Raw genomic sequence first — 22,716 nt, 5'->3', positions numbered from 1 at the left:
AGGCACAAAACAAATTTAGGCATGAACGACTGGTTTCAATCCTACCTCCATGAGGGTGGGGATGGGAGGGCCTCCCTGCACAGTCGGACTATTCATAACCTGCCAACATGAAAGCTGTTCTCTGTGACAGCAGAGTTCTGCTGAATGGCTTTGTTAGGACGGTGCCTCAGATTCCTCATCTAGTACAGGCACACTCAAAAAACATCACCACCACCAAGGCCAGGTCCTATCATGTTCTGGCAAAGACACCTGCTGAAAGGCCATTGTTCTATAGGCTCCACAAATCTCTTCCTGGGAACTTTTCATTTCACCTTTCCTTCTTTGGCCACTAGATGGAATATTTTACTTCTCTTTATTGAAACTCTGATTGGGCAGTTCTCCAAACTGAACACACAGCTTGAGAACCCCAGTGCTAAGAGGGAAAGGCTCTTCCGATGGTATCCCTTAACTATTTTCTAAGCATTTGTGGAATAGAGGTTAAGGATGCCTACTGTCTGACCTTCAACTGTAGCTATGTCATCGATGGTGTTTTATTTCCAAAGAGTAACCTGAGTGTTACAGTAGGATTCCTCTGGCATCTATCTGCAGAGCCTTCTGCTAAATTAAGGATGCCCTTAACTTGACTCTTGAAATCTCAAGGCTTTCAAGATTCCTTCTCTTAAAGCCAACGACTGGGATATAGATTTTGGGGGGCAGGGCCAAGCACTGATTTTAGAGCAATAACCAGAGACAAATTGCTTCCCTGAAGAAATGAAACAGAATTAATGTTGGATGCTAATGTGATTTGTTCATCATCTTGATTGTGCTATAGTCTGTTGTTCTAACCAATAACAGAGACAGCTATCCTGAGTATTGGCATTATGCCACAGGCAATTTAGGATCTGATATACCAGTATGATGTGTTGGGTCTTTCCCATGAGGCCCAAGTTGAAAGAATTATTTAGGGATCCCAGAGGAATGGGAATTACAGTATAAGTGATTTTGCAGAGAGAGTCAGAAAGAACCATAATGCTAGGAAGAGGGCTCCCCGCTTACACAAAGGAAATGCTCTTTGCTTCAGAAGGGACCTGCCTGGTTTGGCTCAAGAGGGAACAGGGAAGGCAGGACTGGAGGAACTTTACAAGGACACTTCGTTTTACTAAATCCTTAGCTATGTTGTTAAAATAAAGATAAATGCTAAATTGTTTCCTTAATTCATCTTGTCACCCTTTACATCCTCAGAAGTATCAGCTTATGGTCATAAACAGACGAAGCAAAGCTTAATATAATCGCCCACTTTCCTAGAACAACAAAATCTTTTAATCAAATTTCCCTAGGCGCACTCAGGAAGTAGGGAGAAGTCTCAAAAACAAGCTTTCCCATAAGTGCCGAGGTAATGCCACTTGATTTAGAGGAGGGACAGAGAGAATCATTCCTCTGAGTGCTCTTATCAAAATTGTAGGTTGAAATAATTAATTTTAGGGGACCAAGATACACAGACTAAAACTGATGATTATTTCCAGGACTATGTTCCCACAGCTATTTGTCCATAATTTAAGAAACAGCTGAACTCTAACTGGTGATTTCACATCTGGTGACTTATCATCATCACCATCCAAACCATCATCCAGACTACCATTTACCGTACTCATACACTGTACTAAATATTTATGTTAGTTAATCCTCATACTGATCCCATCAGAAATTTTTATCTCTATTTAAAAAGAAGGTAATTGAGCAAGGCACCTACCAAGGACAAATGGCTACAGAGTAGCAGAGTAGAAAGTTAAACCCAGGTCAGTCTGACTCCAAAGCCTCTACTCTTAACCATGACACAACCGTGCTTCCTTCTAAGAGTTCCTTCATGAAGAACAGTGACAGCTGCCTGTAAGCAGCATTGCACAACCTAAAAACCTTTCACTTACATCATTTCATCTGATTTAAAACCTCCGTGAAGAAGGCATGATAATGTCTATTTTTCCACTGAAGAAACAGAGGTACAGACAGAATAAGTGACTTGCCTAATACCCCATTATGAGCAGGTGGCAAGGCTAATTTTTTGTCTAGATTTCTTGATTTCTTTTCTACTCAACCATAGTGTATTTCACAATAGACTTGTACAATGAAGAAACATAAATTTTAAGACCAATAGCTTCAAATTCAGGCAAATAACTTAGCCTTGCTCACAAAAGAATGAAATTGAAAAACTTCTTGATACACTGAAATAAAGAACAGCAAACATATACATCTTAGTGATAGCTTACAAGTAACAAACCATATCTAGTTGTGCTCAGACTATATCATATGTCAATAAATTAATATTGCGAGAACTCAGGACCATTCGAGAAAGACCTAGCTAGCTAAAACAACACAACAAACATGCTGAACTTTGAACTTCAAGTGCCTAACTAGGTGGACCCCAGATCTGTATCTCATGGAGCAAGTAAAGAAAAAATGAGGTGCAAACCCACATTCTGAATGTCACCTACAGGTCAAGTCTTTTCCTTCTTGTATCTTAGGGTAGGAAGGTAAAAAAAAAAAAAAAAAAAAGACCAGTGCTTTTGCCTGGTTCCTCTTTATCTGAACAGAAAAATGCAGACTAAGTAGAACTGGGTTCAAAGATATTTATTCCATTAGATCCAGGGAATTCTAGAAGACAAAAAAGAAAGTATCAAAAACATAGCACAATTTGGGTTAAATAATAATATGCATAAAATGTTTTAAATTTTTGTAGTATATAGTCCAAGACAGATAATCATACATTCTGCAATAGATAAGGATATCAGGAAGGGCACATAAATTACTCTTGAGTTCCAAATAACTAAGTTGGAAGCATTCAAATTCCAAAAAGGGACAATTCAGAGGCTATAATGGGCTTACTGCTGCTATTTAAAGTAATGAAGCATTTTCTCTATTTTCTGGATTCATTTCACCAAATGATTTCCTCAGCAGGTCAGATATAGATTTGCAAAAAGTGGAAAACATTTTCCAGGAATAAAACAACTGATTCCTAAGGAGCAGCTGATTTAACTTTTCCACAGAATAAATCTTGGTCTGATATGCCTAGATTTCTCAGAGTGTGGTCAATGATATTCTCAACCTCTTCCTAACCTTGCCATGCCCTTATGCTCCATGTGTACTGAACACGATTGAGAGGAAGTCACTGTACTAGCTGTGTGACCTTGAGTACGCTACTTAATTTCTTTGTGCCTTAGTTTCTTTGGCTTTAAAATTGGGATAACAATAATAACTACCATGTGGAGTTGTTAATGAGGATGAGGTCCATGCTTAAAAAGGCCTTGGCACATAGTATGTACTCGATAAACCTCAGTTATTATTGTTCCTGTTGTACAACAAAGCTTTCCCCTGGTACCAATGATGAACATTTTGCTCCCTTTTTTTCTTATAAAGCGAAGCCTGAGGTCAGAATGCCCAAGTCTCCAATCTGAAGAGGAAAACAATTTTGTCTCTGATGCCCGACCCTTTTAAATTTGATGTCAGAATGAGAAGAACTAACTGAAACCATCTCATTCTATCTAGTACTTTATATGCCTTTCAAAGCATTTTACATTCATTGTGCATTTGGATCTTCTTACAATCCTGTAAAGGAAGTATACTATCAATCCTTATTACCCCAATTTTATAAAGAGGGGACAATAAAATCCAGAGCACTGTTTTGCTTAATGGTTATACTGCTACCAAATGGCAGAGAGACCTCAACACCACAGTTTATAGCACCCGAGCTAGTGTTCTTTCAACTGTACAAGGTAAAATATTCTAAGATCCCCTTGGAGCAATAGAAAGCTCTATTTATATTAACTAAAGTCCACACTTTATTCAGATTTCCCTAGTTTTCACCAAATGTCCTTTTTCTGGTACAAAATCTCATTCAGGACACCACATAACATTTATTTTTTATTTACAAAAAATTTGTTTTAACTGAAGAAATGATTTAAATTTTTTTTCCCCTGTCTTCCTTTCTCCTCCCCCTCCCCTCTGGTTCACATTACATTTAGTAGCCATGTCTCCTTAGGCTCTTTTTGGCTGTGCTATGAGAGATGCTCAGACTTCCTTGTCTTTGATGACTTGACAGTTTTGAAGAGCACTGGTCAGGTATTTTATAGAATGTCTCTCATCAAATCCTATCAAGGGTACATGCTATCAACATGGTTTATCATCAATGATGGTAATCTTGATCACTTGGCTAGTGTGTCAAGTTTTTCCACTGTAAAGTTACTTTTTCTCCTTTCTATACTATACACTAGAAGGAAGTTGCTACACACAACTCACACTTAAGGAGTGAAAAGTATTTACATACATTATTTGAAATTCTTTTGTATGGGAGATTTGTCTATTCTCTTCAATTTATGTATTTATTTATTCAATCATTTATTTCTATCAATATAGAGTCATGAATATTTAAGGTTTGGGTTATTATCAAATGCAACTCAATTTTTTAATTTGAATTATTCCAGCTTTGGTTATTGAGCACCCTTCAGTCGGCCCTTCTGTCCCTTTGGCATACCAAACCATTGTGCTGTGTTTTGTTTTGTTTTTTAGCACTTTCTTTTTTTTGTGGCACAAGATACTACTAGCTCATCTTGTATATTTACTGCCCCAGTCCTAGAATTAGTCATTCCTCCAAGGAACCCTGATTCTTTTTTTTTGGAACCAAGATCTGGGCACTAAGTACGCTCCCGTTCTAGTTATTTTTTAGCCATATAACTACTAACAAAGATGCTTCATTGTGACTGCACTGATGTGAACTGGGAATTTTAGCAGAAGAGCTCAGCTTTAGAGAATAGTAATCCCTTAAATTACCTTGTTTTCAAAGAATAAGTAAGTATAAGCAGAAAAAAATGCAAATAATTTCTACTATAAACTATATAAGACAAACCATCAGGGTTGCTGTATTGTAAACCAACACAACATAATCACAACAGAACTGCAGGATCTTTAGAATAACAGAGTCATTTGTCGGGGGTCATCAGGGAGAATACTGATAGTATCTTCAGCTTTGCCACATAACAGACACAGCATGGTGTACTCCTAGAACAGGATAAAGTACATAATTACCTTGAGGAACAGGGAGAATGATGCTTCCTAACTTACTCAGGTAAAGCTGTTCTCTACAGTGTCATGGATATTCTTTCTGTACATTAGATCAATTTCTTCAACACTTATAATCAATGTCTTAGGTTTATTCTGTGCATCCCAGAACTTGTTGTTTATAGAAATTGAATACATGCTGATGCTCTATTTACTATGTACACAGAATGTCATCTTGGAAATGTGTGACCATTTCTTGGATTTAAAAAACACACATACTGGGCTTAGTTAGTGCTGCTATTTAAAGTAATGAAGCAATTTGAGTGTGGGCCCCTAAGGACAAATTCCTGTTCTTAGAGTTATTCCTTTCTAGGATATGTAGCACTAATATGCAACAGAAATGATTTTTAAAACAACAAAAGAGGGAGAAAATTCCTAAACCAAAAAAGCTATTTTTATCTACCCCAGGAAAATAAATATGTTAAATCCACTAGTATGTTATTCATGCCTCATAGTTAGATAGCTAGTTGTCTGGAATTTGATCTATTTAAGGAGTTTTATGTTTCTTGGGCTTCACAAATGTCTAGACTAGTGAAGGGGTTTTATTTTAGGTAAAGATCCTTGGAGTAAAGTCTTCTTCTTATAGCTGTCCCTTTCTAGAATATTTAATATGGTCATAAACTATAGAAATGTTTTTTTTAAACCTTTTGCTTAAAAATATTTTCTCTTATTTAGGAAATTAAACATCCATGTTACATCTATTAGTACCTCTACACTTGACATTCAGATTGTTAAGCTGTCTGAAAATCGATCAGTCAGGGAAGTTTGTGTTTCATGGGTCTGGATGGTCACTAAAAAGAGGGTCACAGAGATAAACAATGACTACAGTATAACGACTCAACATCAGGCAACAGCTTTTCCATTTCCCTCTTGTGGGTTCAACAGGAGAGCTTAGTTGAGGCAGTGGAAAGACTGTTTCTTAAAGACCACACTTAATTTTAAAGTCTACTCTACACACAGTAAAATAGAGGGCAGAGCTCAGTGAACAAATACGAGTCTCATGAACTAAAAATAAAATAAAAATCCACTCTTTCAAAGGTCGTTTACTGCTCTCAAATACTTCTGCTTTCAACTATCAGACATTACTAGTAAGATGTCAACTTCTCACTAGAAATGAAGAAGAAAAAGTAATAAAGTCAAAATGGGAAAATGTGTGAAGTCAGACAGATATCTGAGTATCCAACCAATCTATCCACTGACAAGTTTTTATTAAATGCCAAAAATGCTCTGCAATTTGCTTGGCGCACTGGTAGACACGAGAGAAGGCAAGGACAAGGTCTGACTTTGCAAAACTTACAATCTAACTTGGGAGAAAAAAAAAAAAACTAACATATGGTATAATCTGGAAAGATTATTAAATCAGTAAGACTGATTATACCTATAATCTTTACTTTATAAGCAGCCTGGAATCCAAATTTTATTGCAGGTCAACTGTTCGGAATTCAAAAACACTTTCCCACAGAAGTAATGCTGTACCAAAAGTTAGGTTCCCAGGGAAATCTAGGGAGTTTTTTAAACTTATATTACACAAGTACTATAGAATCCAACTATATATAGCAGTGCTTCTGTGGGAAAATATGTCTAGAATTCTACCTTAGGATGCAAGGAACATATTTTCCTGTCCTGCCAGAAATGTGGTGTGATTAGGACACCTTTTGCCAAAACCAGACCATTTGGGAGAATAAGAATTCCCCGCCCACCCCCACTGCACCTCCCCAACCCCCTGCCCCACCACTGATGGAGACCCTCAAAGGCTCCACCTGGGTAAAGCCTAAGGACATGGATTTGGAAGGAAGGGTGGAGTGTGTGGCATCGCCTTCGGGTAAGACTAGTTTTATTCTGAGAGTCCCACAGCCCTTTTCCTCTATTACTATCTGTTAATTCTGACCCCAAGTTCTCTCCTTTTGTGGTCCACAGAGGAAGAGAAAGCAGTCTCACAGTTTTCTTTTCATTTCCTGAGGCAAACAGTCTTTTTAATGGTTTTTAGGGTTGATATAAAAAGTAAAGGATACCTGTAATCATTTATAATGTATTTTCCACTTAAACTCTATACTTTGGTCTCTACTTTCCCTTCAAGAGTAGTGCCATCAGAAAATATTAATTTGTTTAACAATGGTATTGTGGTTGTTTTAAAAACAGAATCCTTATCTTTTAGAGATAACATTCACGTTAATTTCAGTAACTACTCACAGAAATAGTGATATGTTTGGGATTTGTTTCAAAATAATCCAATGGGGAGATGTGGGAATGGTGAGGTACACGTAAGGTAAACCAAAGCTTAGCAGTGGACATTAATACACTATTCTGCCTATTTTTTGATGTTTAAAGTTCCCATAAGACATTTAAAACAAAACAAAACATTACCAATGTTGGGAATCCCACCTCGACCCTGAACTACTGCTGGAATAGGGTAGGGATGGGGAAATTAAGTCATAGCAGCTGAGAATGAAAATAGAAGTTTGCAACTGTCTACTCACTGGAGTCAGAGCCTGCTGTAGGTACAAGAAGAGCTCTGAAAAGGGAGAAAGCAGTATGGGCTGAAGTAGCAAGAGCAAGAGATAGAATTTTAAGTTCAGTTTGAAAGAGGAAGATTTAGTTGGCTTAACGGTAGATCAGTTAAGGAGAAAGCATGAATAAGGACAGTGATACAGAAAAGAGCAAGCGTATTGCATATGGGGTAGTAGAGGAGTGACGGGACGATGTTTAAGGAAGATTAGTTGAGGGTAGTGGGTAGGACTACAGTTTGGGAGCTGCAGCAATAATTTAGGTTTGAGTGGGTTTGGTCCGTGGCACAAGGTCCTTGGCGAAAATAAGAGAAACAAAACAAGAAAAGAGGACAGGTAGGGTGTTAGACTTAGAAAAGATTTGCAAGATATGATAGGTTTCAACTGAGATTGCGTGAGCATGTGCTCACCACTATCTGAGGGAGTATAGAGAAAGTTCCAGACAAGAGACCAAAGTGCATTGGAAAATCAGGTAAAATAGGAAAGGAAACCAGAGAAAAAGCAAAAGTGCAGTCAAAATGAAAGAAAGGAAATGGTCTAGTACTATGGACCTCAATGGAAAAAATGCTTCAAAAAGACAACAACAGTTAACAAAACCAGAACCAGAAGAGATATTAAAAGAGGCAAGAACTGAGGCAAGGTCACAGGATTTGGCTACATTACAGGAAACCTACGAGAGAATAGTTTTAGTAAAGTGAAAATGAAAACCAATTTGTAGATGGTTAAGAGGAGAATAGGGAGATAAGGGAGAGAAGGTAAAGACCTAGTGAAGTAAAGAAACAAAAGAAGGAAAGAGTAGATTAGAGGATGAAACAAAGAGGTAGCTGAGTGACTTGAAAAGATTTTAATTTATTTTTAACAAATAAAAAATCTCCCTGTACAACAGGAGGGAAAGAAGAAAGTCTAAAGTCAATGCTACATGTTGTGTATATATGGAGAGCAATGGGAAATAAGAGAGAGGAGCTGGGCCAGCTCAGCGAGAACACTGGAATAAGGAACACAGAGATTATGCTGCAGCTAAAGGCGAGCTATGGGTAAACCAATGAGGCAGTCTGAAAGCATCATTTTAAGAAACATAATCTGATGGCAGAATATAGAATATGGGTGGGGGGAAGTGGATATTGAGAGAGAGAGGACTAGAGGTAGAGAGTCGAATTTAAGAGTTTTTTTTAAAGAGAATTTCGTACTATCTAGGTATTGTGACTACAAGCCATCTTCCTTTACTTTCTTCTCCCTACTCCAGAGTAATTTCTGGGGAAGCTTTGAAAATGGCTGTGTTCAGTCATACAGGAAAATCAGTCAGACTTTGGTCTCATGGCAGTAACATATAATGGCTCAATTAGGGCATAAACAGGCAATCTCAATTTAAGGATTCTAAAAAGCTTACAGGAGCTTCTGGAAAATAGCTATGAGCACTCCTTTTTTTCCCGCGAAATGACAGAGCTGCTCCTCTAAGCCCATGACATGCTCATTCCCCTATTTGGCCACTACTCATTCATTGAGATCTCAATTTTGCCTTAAGTTACATATAAATCATATAAATATCTTTTGAGGCATAATTTTTGGATGCTGAGGAGATGTAGTCAGGATGTCGTTTAGATTAACCACAACATATTTGATCAGATTCTGACAGGTAATTAAGTGCTTTCTTCCACACTAAAACAAGAATGGGCAAGAATGAGTATACTAGTTTATAAAATTCTGTTATGGTATATTTTATTTTTCCTAATTATAATACTACCCAAATTTGAAGAATTAAAAAATATTCCTTTGCATGTTAAAAGCTCTAAACTAATATTCATATCCTATGGGTGAACATTTAGTTCATACTAAATAAGTAACTCAATCTGAAGGCTTGAAAATGGAAGCAGTGAAGGACGGACACAGGTTATAGTGTGTCCTTTGTGGTTTCCAGTTTGTCCTTGGCTTTCCTGCAGGCCAACACTTAAAGCCAACAACTATGCAATCACATAACTGGGTGGAGAAAAAAGAGGCACAATGGTAAACTCATAAGAAACTATAATGTACTGTTCCTTAGAAACAAAAGGACAGGACTGAGTTATCATTTGTAAGGCACACACTCTGATTTCTGACTCTTGTGAAGACAGGTTTGCATAGATCCACCTACATCTAAACTGTCTCTCTCCACTTACACGGGCAGAAGGGATGCTCTCCTTTAATATTCACTAGTACTTTATTTATGAAAACTACATCTAAATTTTCAAGGTTACTTTTATTATCTCCTCTTACCCACAATAACATACCCATATATATACATTTACCTGAAATTCATCCATGATACTGAATGTATACTCATGCCTGGCTACTACGTGATGACAATTCTTACACAGATCTGCCAAAAAAAGAGAGAGACTTAAATAATTAAGTCTTGAAAGGTATCTAAAGACAGTCGAATTTCTATTCTCAGCATGTTACTGCTTTAAAATAATTATAACTGTCATATTTAACACAGCAGGAAACCCATTATAATATCTGCTTTGAAAAGAAACCCAGAATCTGTCACATAGCAATGCTACATAATTAAGGGCCTGAACTCAGAGACTTAATGTACATATGTTAATACCCATTGAAAGCTCTCTATGGTAATCAATTAACAGGTAATCAATTAACAGATACATGTTTTTAAACTAGCTAGACTAGCTGGATCTATCTAACTATGTAAAAGCTCATATTCTCAGGAATGATTTAAACTGTGCTACTATAACCAATCACAAATAAACAACCAATGCTAGACATTAAAGTGAAGGTCATGGTAACAAGACACTAGAAAAAATACTACGATAATAACTATGATTTATTCAGTCTTTGCAGTATGCTAGATACTGATTTAAATTCGTTTTATCAGTATCCCTTAATCTTCTCAAAAACTCAAATGGGCAGATACAATTATTATCACCTTTTTAGGGATAAGGAAATAAATGCACACTGTGGTTAAGCGACTAGGAAGGCTACCGAGTTAGTTAGGAAGGGCTGGAATCAGAATTCGAACCCAAGCATTCTGGCTCCAGAGCCCTTACTCTTAACTACTATGACCTACTACCTGAAATGACATAGAGTTTATTCTTATTTTTAAAATTTTATTATTTTTAATTAATTTTTTAAATGGTGACATTAGTAAATGAAATCCAGTAAGTGAAATGAAATAGAGTTTAAAGGGTTATATCTAAAAGAAAGAAAAAGGTTCTTTTAATTTAGAACATTTTTTGATAGTCTGACTCTATTCTAAAGGCTTAGTGTCTCTTGTACCCCTCTTGCAAAATATCATTATTTGCACATTTATTCCTCATATATTCAGGACATACCAAAGAATCAGGAGATAAGCCAAAAGGAGATGTGAACAGTTTAAATATTTGTCACAATATCTGGGCACTAAAGTGTACAGGTACACTTTAATTTACTCATAGAAATTCTTAGTATCAACCTCAGAACTGATTTATTTTTATTATACACAGTTTGTTTGGTTTTCCAGTGAGGATGAGGCGCCGCATACGAAGGTAACATATTTACAGCAGGGAAAAAACCCAACAGACTAACGGTGAGATAGGAGACAACAAAAACTGTGAAAGCGGAAACAAGATTAAAATACCATGGCATCCAGGGCCACTTAGTACAGGGGCACACAGCCCTCCACATTTTAATAGCTGCTGGAGAACATCCAACAAGTGCTTTGCTTTGATTAAAAAACAAAACAAAACAAAAACCCAAAAACTCTTATAAGGTATAATTTACAGAAAATAAAATCCACATGTTGTAAGAGTCACATAGATGATCCTAAAGTTTTTTTTTTTTTAAAGTCCCTATATCTTGTTTCAGACGACATAAAGGATTTAAAACAAATGGGGGAAAAAAAAAAAAGCTGGTGCCTGAATCATAAGGTTGAGTTATCTCTGGGTCACTTAAATAGAATATCTGATGCTAGATAAAAGAGGTGTTATAATTTCCTCTTAAAAGCCTAACTGGCAACTATGTGTTGCAATATAATATTGAAATAGGCCTCATAATACTTTGCACAATATTACCAACTTCCGAAAGCCATACCAGCTAACAGACTTGCATGAGTAGAAAAGGTCTACTTACGATCATAGGTAACTATTTCTTCTCCATCTTCCTCTTTCAAAGATTTGTTTGTGATCAGCATAAAATCCCGCTTACTGCACACTGCACATCCTGTAAAGTTCAGCAGGAAAGATCCATTCTCTAGGCAGATGTTACCCTAAAATATTAAAATAGGAATTTAATTTTTTTTATTATTAGCTTTCCTCTAGAAGTGTTATTCATGATAAATAAGACTGAAGCATTCGTAGATCTGTAGGTCTCTGAGGACTCCAACTACATATGAGAGAGAGGACTAAATGCATATAGATATTTAGAAACAATAAAGCTTTAATAAAATATGAAAAGGAAAATTTAGAAAAACTGAACAGCCAATAATATTTAATAAGGTATCATACTATAAAAGTGGAGTTATAATTCAATAAACTGGAAACACTAAGCCAATGATAAAAATGATCTTATATGATGTGATGCTCAGTTGACTGTTAAAAGTATTTTTCTGAAGCCTTAAAAATATCACAAAATAAACAAAAATAAACCCTCAGCTCTACAGATGTCAGTCATTAGGGATATGTGTGATTTGGGCAGAGAAGGTAAGCTCTGCAATTCATCAGACACCGTGGCATTAAGATAGAAAGGGTGTTGCTTCATCACTAAGAAACTGTCAACAACTTATGGTTCTGGTTCAAGAGAGGTCTTTGCTAAAGGCTAATAATTCTTCAGAACTAAAAGTCATTTCATAAACAATCCACTTCAATCTCACTTCTGAACAACAAACTTAAGAGTTTAATAGTGTGACTAAAAACCATCCAAATCAGCACTTCTTCAATGCAGCTATGTGCCTCATATTGTGCAAAGTACAGTGGAAAATCTGAAGATGAGTCACGTTTCTGCCTTCAAGGAATTTATAAAGTATGAGGGGGAATAAAGACCCAGCTGAAGTGATGTCACAGTGAAGCCTCCCTGGATTCCCAGCACAATTAACCTCTCCCTTCTGAGTGGTTCCTCAAAGGAGCCATGTATTAAGGAAGAGATTAACTCTGGTGGTGGGAGATCAAGCTAACTATATAGTTTAAAGATACAAAATCATAGATACATTGACTTAACTACTAAATGGGAGGAAAAAAGGCTTGGGATTAAAGTATAAATTTCCAGCTATTAAAAGAACACAAGCTTTGCTTTGATTAAAAACAAAAAACAAAACAAAACAAAAACAACAAAAAATTCTACTGTGGTATAATTTACATACTATAAAATCCACATATTTTCAGAGAATAGGTAAATGACTTTTATTAAACATATATGCCAATGTAAATGCTACCCAAATCAAGATATAAAAATTTCTATCTTCCCAGGAAGTTCCTTCATGCTTTGCAGTCTATCTCTAACCCCTCTCTCACCTCAGGTACCCACCCACTGATCTGATTTTTATCTCTAGAGATTAGTTTTGCCTATTCTAAAATTTTATATAAACAGAATCATATACAGTATATTCTTTTGCATCCAGCTTCTTCTGCACAACATAACGTTCATGTTAATCACCTGCGTTGTTGTTGTATATATCGGTAGTTCATTGCTTTTAATTGTCAAATATTATTCCATTGCATGGATTTCTCCATTGATAGAAATTTGAGTTCTTTTCATTTTAGGGCTAATATGAATAAAGTGGTGATGAATATTCATGTATAAGTCCTGTGTGGACACACTTCTTTCTCTTGAGTAAATTACTAGAAGTAGAATTGTTGAGTCATACAGTAAAAATATAGCACATATAAACTTTATAAGAAACTGCCATATGGTTATCCATTTTCTATTCCCACAAGCAATGTGAGTTCCAGTTGCTCCACATCTTCATCAACACTAGGCTTGTCTTTTCCTTTAAGTGTTCTAGTGATGTAAAATGGTATCTTATTGTAGTTTCAACTTGCATTTCTCTGATGACTAACAAAGATGAGCATTTTTTCATGGTGCCTATTCACATACCTTCTTTTGGGAAGTGTCTATTCAAGTCTTTTGCCCATTTTTTAAAAGTTAGGTTTATCTTCTTATTGAAAGATGTTATTATTGAGCTATGAGTTTTTTATCTATCTTAGATACAAATCCTTTGTCAGATATATGTATTACAAATATCTCCTCCCTGTCATTGGTTTGTCATTTTGTTTGTCTTTTCAAGAGCAGTTATGATTTTTATAAAGTCCAATTTATCAAATATTTTTTCTTTATTTGTGCTTATCTTCTAAGACATCTTTGATTATCCCAAGGTTACAAAGGTTTTCCCCTGTTTTCTTCTAGAAATTTTAAAGTTTTAGCTTGTCAGTTTAGGTTTGTGATCTATTTTGAAATAATTTTTATATATGATATGAAAGATCGTTTCATTTATTTTCATATGAGTATTTAGTTGTTTCAGCAACATTTATTAAAAAGACTATCTTTTCCATATTGAATTACAGCAGCACCTTTGTGGAAAATTCAAATGACCATATATACTTTTGACTATTTTGTTCCCTTTATTAATGTCTATCTTTGCACTAATATTACACTCTCTTGACTATTGTAGCTTTATAGTAAATCTTTATATTAGGTAGTACTATAACTTGGCTAGTCTAAGATTCTTTTCATTTCCATACAAATCTTAAAAAAGCCTGCTGGGGTTTGAATTGGGACTGCCTTAAATCTATAAAAGCTGAGTGCCAAGAGTTCCAAGAAATTAAGGAATGAGAAACAGCCTTAAGAGAATAGACTCTAAATATCAATTTCAAGTAAACAGAACTTTGAACAGGACTGTACCCATAAGCACAGGCAGCTTATACAATGTGGCCTAACCTCTGTAATCTTCCCTTATAAGTAGGCAAAATGTAAACTCTAAGGTAACACTGACAGAAGAGATCTATGTGTCTGTTGTGAAGTTAGGAAATTAATACTTGAAATGGCAAAATTCCAGTTCAGTATATAATAAACTGATGGGGCTTTCTATAAGGGTTCTGTTTCTACTAACTTTCATCAGTGAGATGTGGCTCTTTTATTAGATGAGGTGAAATTATTAACAACCAAATTTGGGAAAGCAAATTAAAGCACACAATGTTCAGGGACACTTTTGAGGCTCCCATGTAGGAGAAAAAAGAATGAAATCTAAATAAATTCCACAGTCATAATAGAAGCTGTTAACAGTTTCAAGAAGACAGGAAACAAAGTCAAACATTAAATACTCTTAGAAAATGTGATTAGATAAAACCCAGTTGAGGATCTATAAAGGTATAAGAGTGTGCAAAAAGAAACGGTTGAATACTATGATGGCATGACAGTATATTATAATAAAATCTTATAAATTTGAGAAAGCCGTAACCATTTTGATAAGGATTGAACCAATTCAATTTGCTTTTTTCAGAAAACTAGTATTTCAGATGGTACAACTTAAAAGTGTATATTTCATCAGGGAATGTTTAAAATTAAAAATGGAGAATATAGTTTTTAAAGAACCAAGTTTTAGTTTTCCTGATTTCCTCTACTGTTTTTCTATTTCATTAATTCATATATAATTTTTACTATTTCCTTTCTTCTGCCCACTTTGGGTTTAGTTTGCTCTTGTTTTTCCAGTATTTAGTGGAAGATTAAGTTATTGATTCAGGACTGTTCATTTTTAAAACAAGTGTTTAAAAATCCAGAGCATTATTTTTAAAGCATCCATTTACAAACAATTGTTTTGCTAATTCTGTATCAGACTCAGCATTTAATTAAGTATGATTTAATGTTAAGCATCAATTTGAATACCTGAACTCTGGTTGCTAAGTTCTAAGTGACATATATATACATGTAATTTCTAATATAAAGATATCACTAATTCACGCTGATCATTTCCCTCTGATTTATCTAAAGTAATGATGTATTCCTCTATCGCTGCTATGTTACTAAAAAGTTTAAAGCTGAGATTTGAAATATATGAAATATGGGTTTCATTTCCAGTTGAATGTGGAAAATATATTATTACAATTTTATGCCTAATCAGTAATTTTAGAAAATGCAGTAGATTTCTAGTTCCAATTGGTTTGCTAAATGCTTTCCTGAAAGAAAAAAAAATTTTTTTTGGTTCATGATTAAGAAAATTTGGGTTCAGAAAATTAATATGGTTAATTTCCAATTTGATTCATGCTTGAGTTCAAGTTCTCAGTGTAATATTACAAGCAAGTGGGCCAGAAATGTTAGGAATTCATTACTATGTATTTCTAACTCATGAAAAATATCTAGAAAATTTTATGAAACCAAAGATAAATATTTATTACCTATTCATTTTGCACTTAGAGCTTCCCAAAATGCTAATCCATTATTTTTCCCTGCCACATTTTTTGAATGAGTGGACTATATTTGCTACCACCATCTTATTACCCTTTCCTTTGCTAAGTTCAAGCAAAGTGGCTTCTGCTCTTACAGTCCTTAAAAATATCTCACGACTTCAAAAAACCCCAGAGTTGAAGGGATCCTTGAGATTTCAAATAGACATTTATTCTCTACTAAACAACGGGAAGAATTCAATTCTTTTAAGGATTATTTATTCCATTTTTGAAAATCTGTTAGTTCTTTATTCTGATTCAAAGCCCATAACACCCACCCACCAATTATTTCTAAATCTGCACAGAAAAGTTTAATTATTCCTCATGACAGCTCTTTATTTTAAAACATAATAAAACTGGAGAAAAGTGCTTATGAAAGGCACTATCCATCCTGGTTTTCCAATCACCTCAATCTTTTTCTCTACTCTTCTACCTATACTTTATTTTCACTTCTTAAGTTAATTTATTCCTTCAAGCTCAGTTCTTGCTTCTGCTTGATTCTTTAGAAAACAAATTCTTTCTATTTGACACCTTTATTTGGTTGACTGAATCTTGCACCCAACCTGCAATGTTATGTTTTCATTTGACTCCTTGGATGTTACATTCTCAACCTCAAATGAAATATGATAGAAATAATCTGACCATTTGACCCCCAACTTTGGTAAATTTCCCCAGTGGACTAGACAGAAAACCTTGAGATCATCTATAGCTCTCTCCTTCTTTCCTCCTACATTAAATTGGTTTGAGTCCTGTTAATCCTTTCTTTGAAATAAGGTCTTCGTTATCTCATGCATACACTACTGTTGCCATGGCTCCCCAAATGCTCTGTGGGGCTCTCCTTTTACATTTCCCCCATCCCATCATCTCAACATATAGCCAGCCATAAGATTCGTTTTCCTAAGAAACAGATTTTAAAATAATTTCCTTATACAATTTTGCTTGATGGTTGCCCAATGTCTAAAGTGTAAACTCTAAATTTCTCAATATATGTTTTATGTATTTTGATTAGCTCAACTCTTAAGAATCCAGCCTAATCTCTTTAACACTCTCCCCTGTAAACATCTCCCTCATGGTCATTATAATGTGCAGCATTCATTACTGAATTCATAAAAGTCTCTTTTTAAACTTTAAAAAGTGTGTAAAATAAAACAATACAGAAAAGTATGTGAAACATAAATGTACAGCATAATGCCTCTACCTATTAGGTGTCAGTAGTACGCCCAGATGTGAAAACCGAAAATGTCTCCAGATATTGCCAAATGTCCCCTTGTGAGGCAAAATTGCTCCTAGTTCATAATTACTGCTCCAATTCATTCACTTTCATTACTCATTTACCCATGGTGTCCCATTCTATGACTCAATCATGCTTTTCCAGTCGACTAGTACAAACGATGTTGTTATGAACATTCTTATACATCTCCAGGAATATATGTACATAGATTTATTTCTCTAGAATGGGAATTGCTGGGTCATTCAGTATGTAATCACTTTTAACCTTATTTGATAATCCTAAATCTCTTTTCAAAGAGGTTGTACCATATGAGTTTTTTAATGTTGTTATATATCCTTCCTAAAACACTAAGTATTATTCAAAATATTAAGAGACAGAAGCAACTGTAGAGATTTTCTACCTCCCACCCAATACAGGAATCTTTTTGTTCTTGTTATTGCCCCTCAACCTTCAGCAACTCCTTTCCTTCTTTTCTACCTTCATCACAACTAACCTTCAAGACTCAACTGGATTTCCACTTTCTTTTGGAAGAACAGAGCTATACCCTATTGCTCTGCCCTTTCTCTAAACTTGAATATCATTTGTGGCCTGTACTACTCATTTCTGGTTAATCACATATTCACTCCCCTAAAATGTCAGATCTTAGGCAGCATGGAAGCTGCCTTTTATTGCTTCTTTGGTATTTCTTTCTGGCCTTGAAAGTAACCTAGCTACACACATATAAATGTTCAATAAGCATAACTTCAATGAATAAGAGTAAACAAACTTTGCAACCTCCTAAGCTTGAGAGGAACAGAGATTTAAAAGAAAGTTAACAGCCAGGAAACCTAAATTCTAGTCTTGGCCCTCATATTACTACATTGTAAACTTGGGCAAGCGATTTCCCCTTTCTGGGCATTGGTTTCTTCATCTGCAAAATTGGGTTAGAACAGATGACCTCAAAGGTCCCAGCGATAGAATTCAATAAGAAAATTGAATTTCATCAAATTGAGCTTGAGGATAAGACCAGGGGTAGCGGTGGGGATGTCTGTTATCGACTGGGTTAATGGTGGTGGGGTTTCCTTTGTTGTCCCCTGGTGCTAAAGACAAGTGGGGTGACGGCTGATGTCAGCCATAAGGGCGGGGCCCAGAGGCAAGAGCCTGCTACAGGCCGCCCCCGCTGTCAAGCGCCTAAATACAGCTACCGGGTCATTTCTGGAATAGCTAGAGCTGCTGAGTCCGCCCTGGGCCCGGCATCACAGGGAAGGCAGGCCGGGGGCACGAGAGGCCTCAAGGGCCAGCCACCGGCCAAGGGAGCAGGAGGTTCTCGGCGCTCACTCGCTCACCCGGTTGGGATATTCCTTCTCCACACAGTCCCCACACATTGCGACGCCGGTAACTGGAAAAGTACTCCACTGCTTCCGGGAAGACGAAACCTCGTGAGAGCTAACAGAGGTTGCCGCATGCGCCCTAAATACTCGACCCTGGAATAGTCTTGGCACGCAGTGGAAGTCTCCGCCCCTTAGCAACTGTTGTTAGGGAAGGGCTTGGTCTCTTAGGCAACAACTGTGAGCAACTAGTAAGACTTGTGAAACCTTCTAGGAGAGAGATAGGGACTGTAGACCATATGGCGGCAGGGCAAAGGGATCTTGAACTGAGCAAAGTTCTAACAGGCACCTTCCTAGGTCTAGGCTGACAGAATGTCTGGCAAGTCACAATACACAAGAAAGGTGATAGTTTCTCACGTTCAGCTTTGTTTCAACCTTTCACCTGCCTTTGCTTATTTCATATCTAAAGCTGAAATTATAATTTAAATATTTTTCCTTAACTATTTCTTAGGGCAGTGAGAATGATAGAGCAGATCTTGGCAGGTAAATAAGCAATAACTGAAGTGTTTGTAGCTTTGCAGAGAATCTCCTGAAAAGAAGACGTAAAATGTTAAAATAAATGACCATCCCAGAGCCCTCTGGAGAACATAGCGATGGGAAATGTGTTTTTATCTCTCTATGTGTCACATAAGCACCTCAGTGGCAGGCGAGCACTAAAATAGAAAATGGCCAGGTCAATTATCCCTGCATCATTTCCCAATCCTGTGGAGCTCAAAATGCTTGTGATTGGTGCCCCGCTTCTTCCTTAATAACCATTTCAAAGCAAGCCAGTTTAATTGGGTTTGCTAATATGGGAATTCTATCTCTGCTGGAGTGCTGTAAATTGTAACCCTTAGTATTTCAGCCACTAGTAAGGATCTGCAACAGTTACTAAAGTCACAGGTGTGCTAAGAAGCACTGCAGGAACTAGTGACTTCCATTAGTATAACATTTTTAACTTCTTAGTGTTCTCAGTTCAATTTCTAATTTTATGTTTTTATTACCCTGTAAGATTAGTAATGTGAACTCCAGCAACTATATCTTCCAAAAAGGCCTCCTTCTGGTTAATGCGCCCAAATTCATAACCAGAGCTTAGCAGCTGACAGAGGCCTCTCACACACTATACAATTCAGGGAAGAGCCACAAACTGATCTGCCAGCCTCCTGCACTGTGCTCCTGCCACCTGAGTCAACCCTTATAAGGGAGTTCTTGGTATCTTATTTCCATCAATGGACTAAGACCTGGCCCTTCCAATAGGAACTGCACAACTATATCCTCATTTGCATCTATCTATACGAACCAGTCAGAACTGCTCTTTGATGACCAATCAAAACACATAATTTTAACCAATCAGGACAGTGTCATTTGGACTAATCAGAAGTGCAGATTTGAATTCCTTATTTGCATAAAATGGACCGGTTGGGAACCAAGGTGGGAACTTTGTCAAAGGTGGCCTCCCCTTATTCTCAGTAGAGCACTTTTGGTTTCTACCGAAGCCATTTCCCTGGTTTGTCAGCTGTTCACCTGAATAAAGCCTCTCCTTTTTTGAACCTCAGACTGGGAGCTATTGTTGACAGTGAGAAAAGTGTGTCTCCTCTTTTCAGATGAGGAAATCAAGAAAATAAGCTGTTAAAGGTCTTGTCCATGGTGACAAAACTACTCAGTAGTCAGTGAGGACTAGGACTTGGTTCCAACCCTGGGCTCGACTTCTTTTTAATACAGTACCTAGTAGCTGCATATGGCTATAATGCTCTTTTAATGCTCTTTTAATGTGGTGAATTTGAACTGAGATGTCTTATAAGTACATCCAGGACACTTAGATTTAGAATACTTAGTGTGGAAAAAAAAAAAGTAAAACATTTCTTAGTAATTTTTTTTATGTATGACATAAAAAAGTCATACATATGTTGAAATAATTGAGCTAAAAAAATGTTATTAAAATTAATTTCATCTGTTTTTTTTTTCTTAATTTGGCTACTAGAAAATTTATAGTAGCTTGTATTATATTTCTACTGGACAGTGCTGGTCTATACAATTCTCTTTCTTGATTCATTTTTAAATGTGTTCTGTTTTTAAAGCTGGATGCTTACTTTTAATGTTACTAACCACTGTATCTATTTTATTCAATTCTATAGACATTTGTTGGGTGCCTTTGCTGTGCAAGTAACTATGTGGACAACAGAAAGATAAAAAAGACATTGTCCTTTCCGACTCTCCGACTCTCCGGTTATTCACAATAGAGTCTGAGAGATAAAATGAGCACGAATGCCCATAATCACTGGAAGCTTGTGGTTTTAGAGAACAAAATAGGGAGACTACTGCCAGATATCTGGGGGATTGAGAAAGAGCAATTTAGGCCTTGAAAAATGTATAGGCTTTCAAAAAGCCAAGAGTTTAGCGTAGGAATTTCAGGTGGACCATACCAAAGAGTTTGGATTTTGTCCTGCAGGTGATAGAGAGCCACTGAAAGTTTGAGCAGGAGAGTGATATCAGAGTTGTGGTTTAGGAAGATTATTTTAGCAGCATTGATTGCAACTGAAAGAAATTGAACATGCAAAAGGCAGACACTAACACTAACCACAAGGGGGAGAGGTATAGCTTTCTGCTTCTTCACTAATAGATAACGTACATGATAAAAATAAATAAATATTTATGCTGCAGTCAAAGATCTCAATGACTAGGTTCTTTGGAATAAATTGATTTTACGTTCTGAGGCATAAAAGACAAGCCACATATTTACTGACATCTTTTTACATTTCCAGAATAATACGGTACCTCGTTATTAAAAACGAGCAGGTGATAAAAATGTCTTCTTTTTCCTAGGCACAAAATTTCAGGAGCTAATGGCCATTCATCCAATGAAGTTCCACATTCAAATCTAACCATGTTCAGGGAAGAGAGTTAGCAAATGAGACTGTCAGGAGGTGGACAGGACCAGAAATTAAAGTGTGATTATGGTAATAAGACTATGGAAGTCTCTGAAGTTGACAGGTGGAAGAAAGGAAAAGAGGCTTCAAAGCAGGAGATTAGCACCCAAAAATAATGACCAAATAGTGGTCTAAAATACGCAAAAAAAGTTCCAAAAAACTTTTCTAGGTAATTATATAAATTAAAGTTTATAGGAACCATTCAATGATTACCAAGAATGTTCTCTTTAATAAACATGTGATATCAATAATATATATCAAATATACCACGTGTTGCAGTTTATGCATAAAATGATCTCTTGGTAAAAGGAATCCTTTTAGGTAGCTCTAAATGTTAAAATGGTTCAATTATATATGCTAAACTACATCCCTGGGAAGAGATTAAAGTTTTCCTTTAAGAGCATAGTTTGAATCTCCTTCTAACATTCTCTTCCTAGTACCTTTTTTCTTTTGCCTTTTATAATGCCCAAAGCCAAGAGGCTGGAAGGATGCAGTGTTGAGCATACCTACCCTTCACCCTTCATTTAAAAGAGTGAGGAAGAACCCCAGAGCCTTTATGGTAGTACTGTCAGACCAATTTCACAGATAGAGGGCAACTCATCTCCAAGCAGGAGCTCATCTGCTGAGTTAAGGTATGTGTCATTCTTTCCATTGTCTCAAGGGAGGTGTGAAATACGAGCGGTTGTCTTTACCTGGTATCACCTGCCTGGAATGGATGAATGAATGCGTAGTAATTCTGGGTTAACACTGTAAACACAAGTGAGCCTAGCTGAAGGGGTCAGGATCAGGTGTTTGTTTGTTTGTTGCTGTTGTTGTTGTTAGTTAAAGGGGCAAGTTGAATTTCTTCCTGTATTAGATTCTGTTACTCATAGTCATTCAGATTATAAACTCAAGCTTTCAAAAATTGGCATTTAAAAGCAAGGGGATAGCTACTGTTTCTCTTTGATTCTGTTTTCTTCAACTCTCCTCACTTTCTTTTCACATATAGATGATCATTTCCACATACAATTTCATGTTATGCCAAATCTCTGATGTAGCAGCCTTTGGGGAAATATCTCTCAAATTATCCATAGATTGGGAAGAATTTAATAATCAAAATGTAGCTAGGTTTTAAATATTTATTTATTTTATTTATTTATTTATTTATTTATTCTGATGTGTGCCCCTAAGGATATAGTAAGACTCAGAGCAGACTTTTGTTCTCTGCCACCTATATCGACT

The 22,716-nt window shown here is 36.2% G+C and overlaps 1 protein-coding gene across 1 annotated transcript; it reads right to left on the bottom strand.

Annotated features, from left to right (window-relative positions):
- Nucleotides 1–2,589: 2,589 nt before the first annotated feature.
- On the bottom strand, nucleotides 2,590–18,688 carry CHURC1 (churchill domain containing 1). The gene is made up of 4 exons (XM_016141721.2): nucleotides 18,548–18,688; nucleotides 11,691–11,826; nucleotides 9,875–9,945; nucleotides 2,590–5,028 (listed from the first exon to the last, which is right to left on the bottom strand). The coding sequence occupies exons 1-4, from the start codon at nucleotides 18,584–18,586 to the stop codon at nucleotides 4,936–4,938; spliced, it is 339 nt and encodes a 112-aa protein (XP_015997207.2). The 5' UTR covers nucleotides 18,587–18,688; the 3' UTR covers nucleotides 2,590–4,935.
- Nucleotides 18,689–22,716: the final 4,028 nt, after the last annotated feature.

The sequence above is a fragment of the Rousettus aegyptiacus genome, unplaced genomic scaffold, assembly GCF_014176215.1.
Source record: "Rousettus aegyptiacus isolate mRouAeg1 unplaced genomic scaffold, mRouAeg1.p scaffold_m13_p_3, whole genome shotgun sequence".
NCBI classification, from domain to species: domain Eukaryota; kingdom Metazoa; phylum Chordata; class Mammalia; order Chiroptera; family Pteropodidae; genus Rousettus; species Rousettus aegyptiacus.
Note: the sequence above shows the minus strand (reverse complement) of the source record. Positions and strands in the feature narration are given on the sequence as shown.

Bases quoted from the DNA above. Each gene is read 5' to 3' on its own strand.
- CHURC1 (XM_016141721.2), bottom strand. From the start codon at position 18,586: ATGTGTGGGGACTGTGTGGAGAAGGAATATCCCAACCGG. The intron at 11,827-18,547 runs GTGAGCGAGTGA...TTAATATTTTAG, and splicing joins AGAAGGAATATCCCAACCGG to GGTAACATCTGCCTAGAGAA. The intron at 5,029-9,874 runs GTAAATGTATAT...ATCCTGTTCTAG, and splicing joins GTATCATGGATGAATTTCAG to GAGTACACCATGCTGTGTCT.